The 910-nt window shown below is 37.3% G+C and overlaps 1 protein-coding gene across 1 annotated transcript; it reads right to left on the bottom strand.

Annotated features, from left to right (window-relative positions):
• Window positions 1-256: 256 nt before the first annotated feature.
• Window positions 257-706, bottom strand: LOC105120224 (uncharacterized). Its single transcript, XM_011018409.1, has one exon. It carries the CDS (start codon window positions 704-706, stop codon window positions 257-259), a length of 450 nt encoding a protein of 149 aa, XP_011016711.1.
• Window positions 707-910: the final 204 nt, after the last annotated feature.

Genomic DNA, 910 nt, shown 5'->3' with positions numbered 1-910 from the left:
GAATGACAAACTCATTATTTCATTGAAACTTTGGAAAAGAAGTTTAACAACAAAGAACTTATGTCAACATCTTGGGCTATGAACACTAGCATGATAACATATAAAGGGGCTAAACATTTAGCGATCATTGATTGGAATTTCTAGAATCTTTCAATCATTTATTCTTCTCGACAAGGGCATCTTTTCAAATATTAGTTGAGGCCATATGTAAGAACAGTAAGTGCCTTGGCAACCCCCTTTAATGTCTTTTTCTTTTTCAGTGAAACCGTTCCTTTTCAGTTGGATAAGCAATTTTACCTAATCCAATGACTTGTTCAATTCCCTCAGCTATAACAACCAGGTCAGAGAAATGTTGCGCAGAGCTTCTAGCCAAGTATCCAAAGTACGGAGCTTTAAAGGTGTTGGAAAATAAAGCGATCATCTCTTTTTCCAACATGGAAGGATTAACTTGTGCAGCTACCTCACTCCATATCCAGGCGTATTCCCTTATGGAATCCTTGTTGTCCTTCTCCATAGCTTGCAAGCTTAACCGATCAGGGCCCACGTCTATATTGAACTTATATTGCCTCATAAAGGCATCCACTAAATCCTTCCATTTTTTAACCTTGGTATTGTCCAATCGCATATACCAAGTGAGGGAAATGTCACTCAAGCTGTCTTGAAAGAAATGAATCAACAGTTTCTCATCATCAACTACTTCAACCATTTTGTTACAGTATGCTTTGAGATGAGTTATAGAGCATTGAGTTCTCGTATATTTGATAAATTCTGGCACTCTAAACTTTTTAGGAATGACAACGTTAGGCACCAAACACATCTCAGCAGCCTTTATAGGATAATATAGGTGCATTCCCTCAAATGCCCTCCTTTTTTGTTCTAAGGCAATGAATTTGTTTAGTTCATCTTCTTT

This window comes from Populus euphratica, unplaced genomic scaffold, assembly GCF_000495115.2.
Source record: "Populus euphratica unplaced genomic scaffold, PopEup_1.0 scaffold5595.1, whole genome shotgun sequence".
Lineage (NCBI taxonomy): Eukaryota > Viridiplantae > Streptophyta > Magnoliopsida > Malpighiales > Salicaceae > Populus > Populus euphratica.
This window is presented reverse-complemented; position numbering and strand designations above follow the sequence as displayed.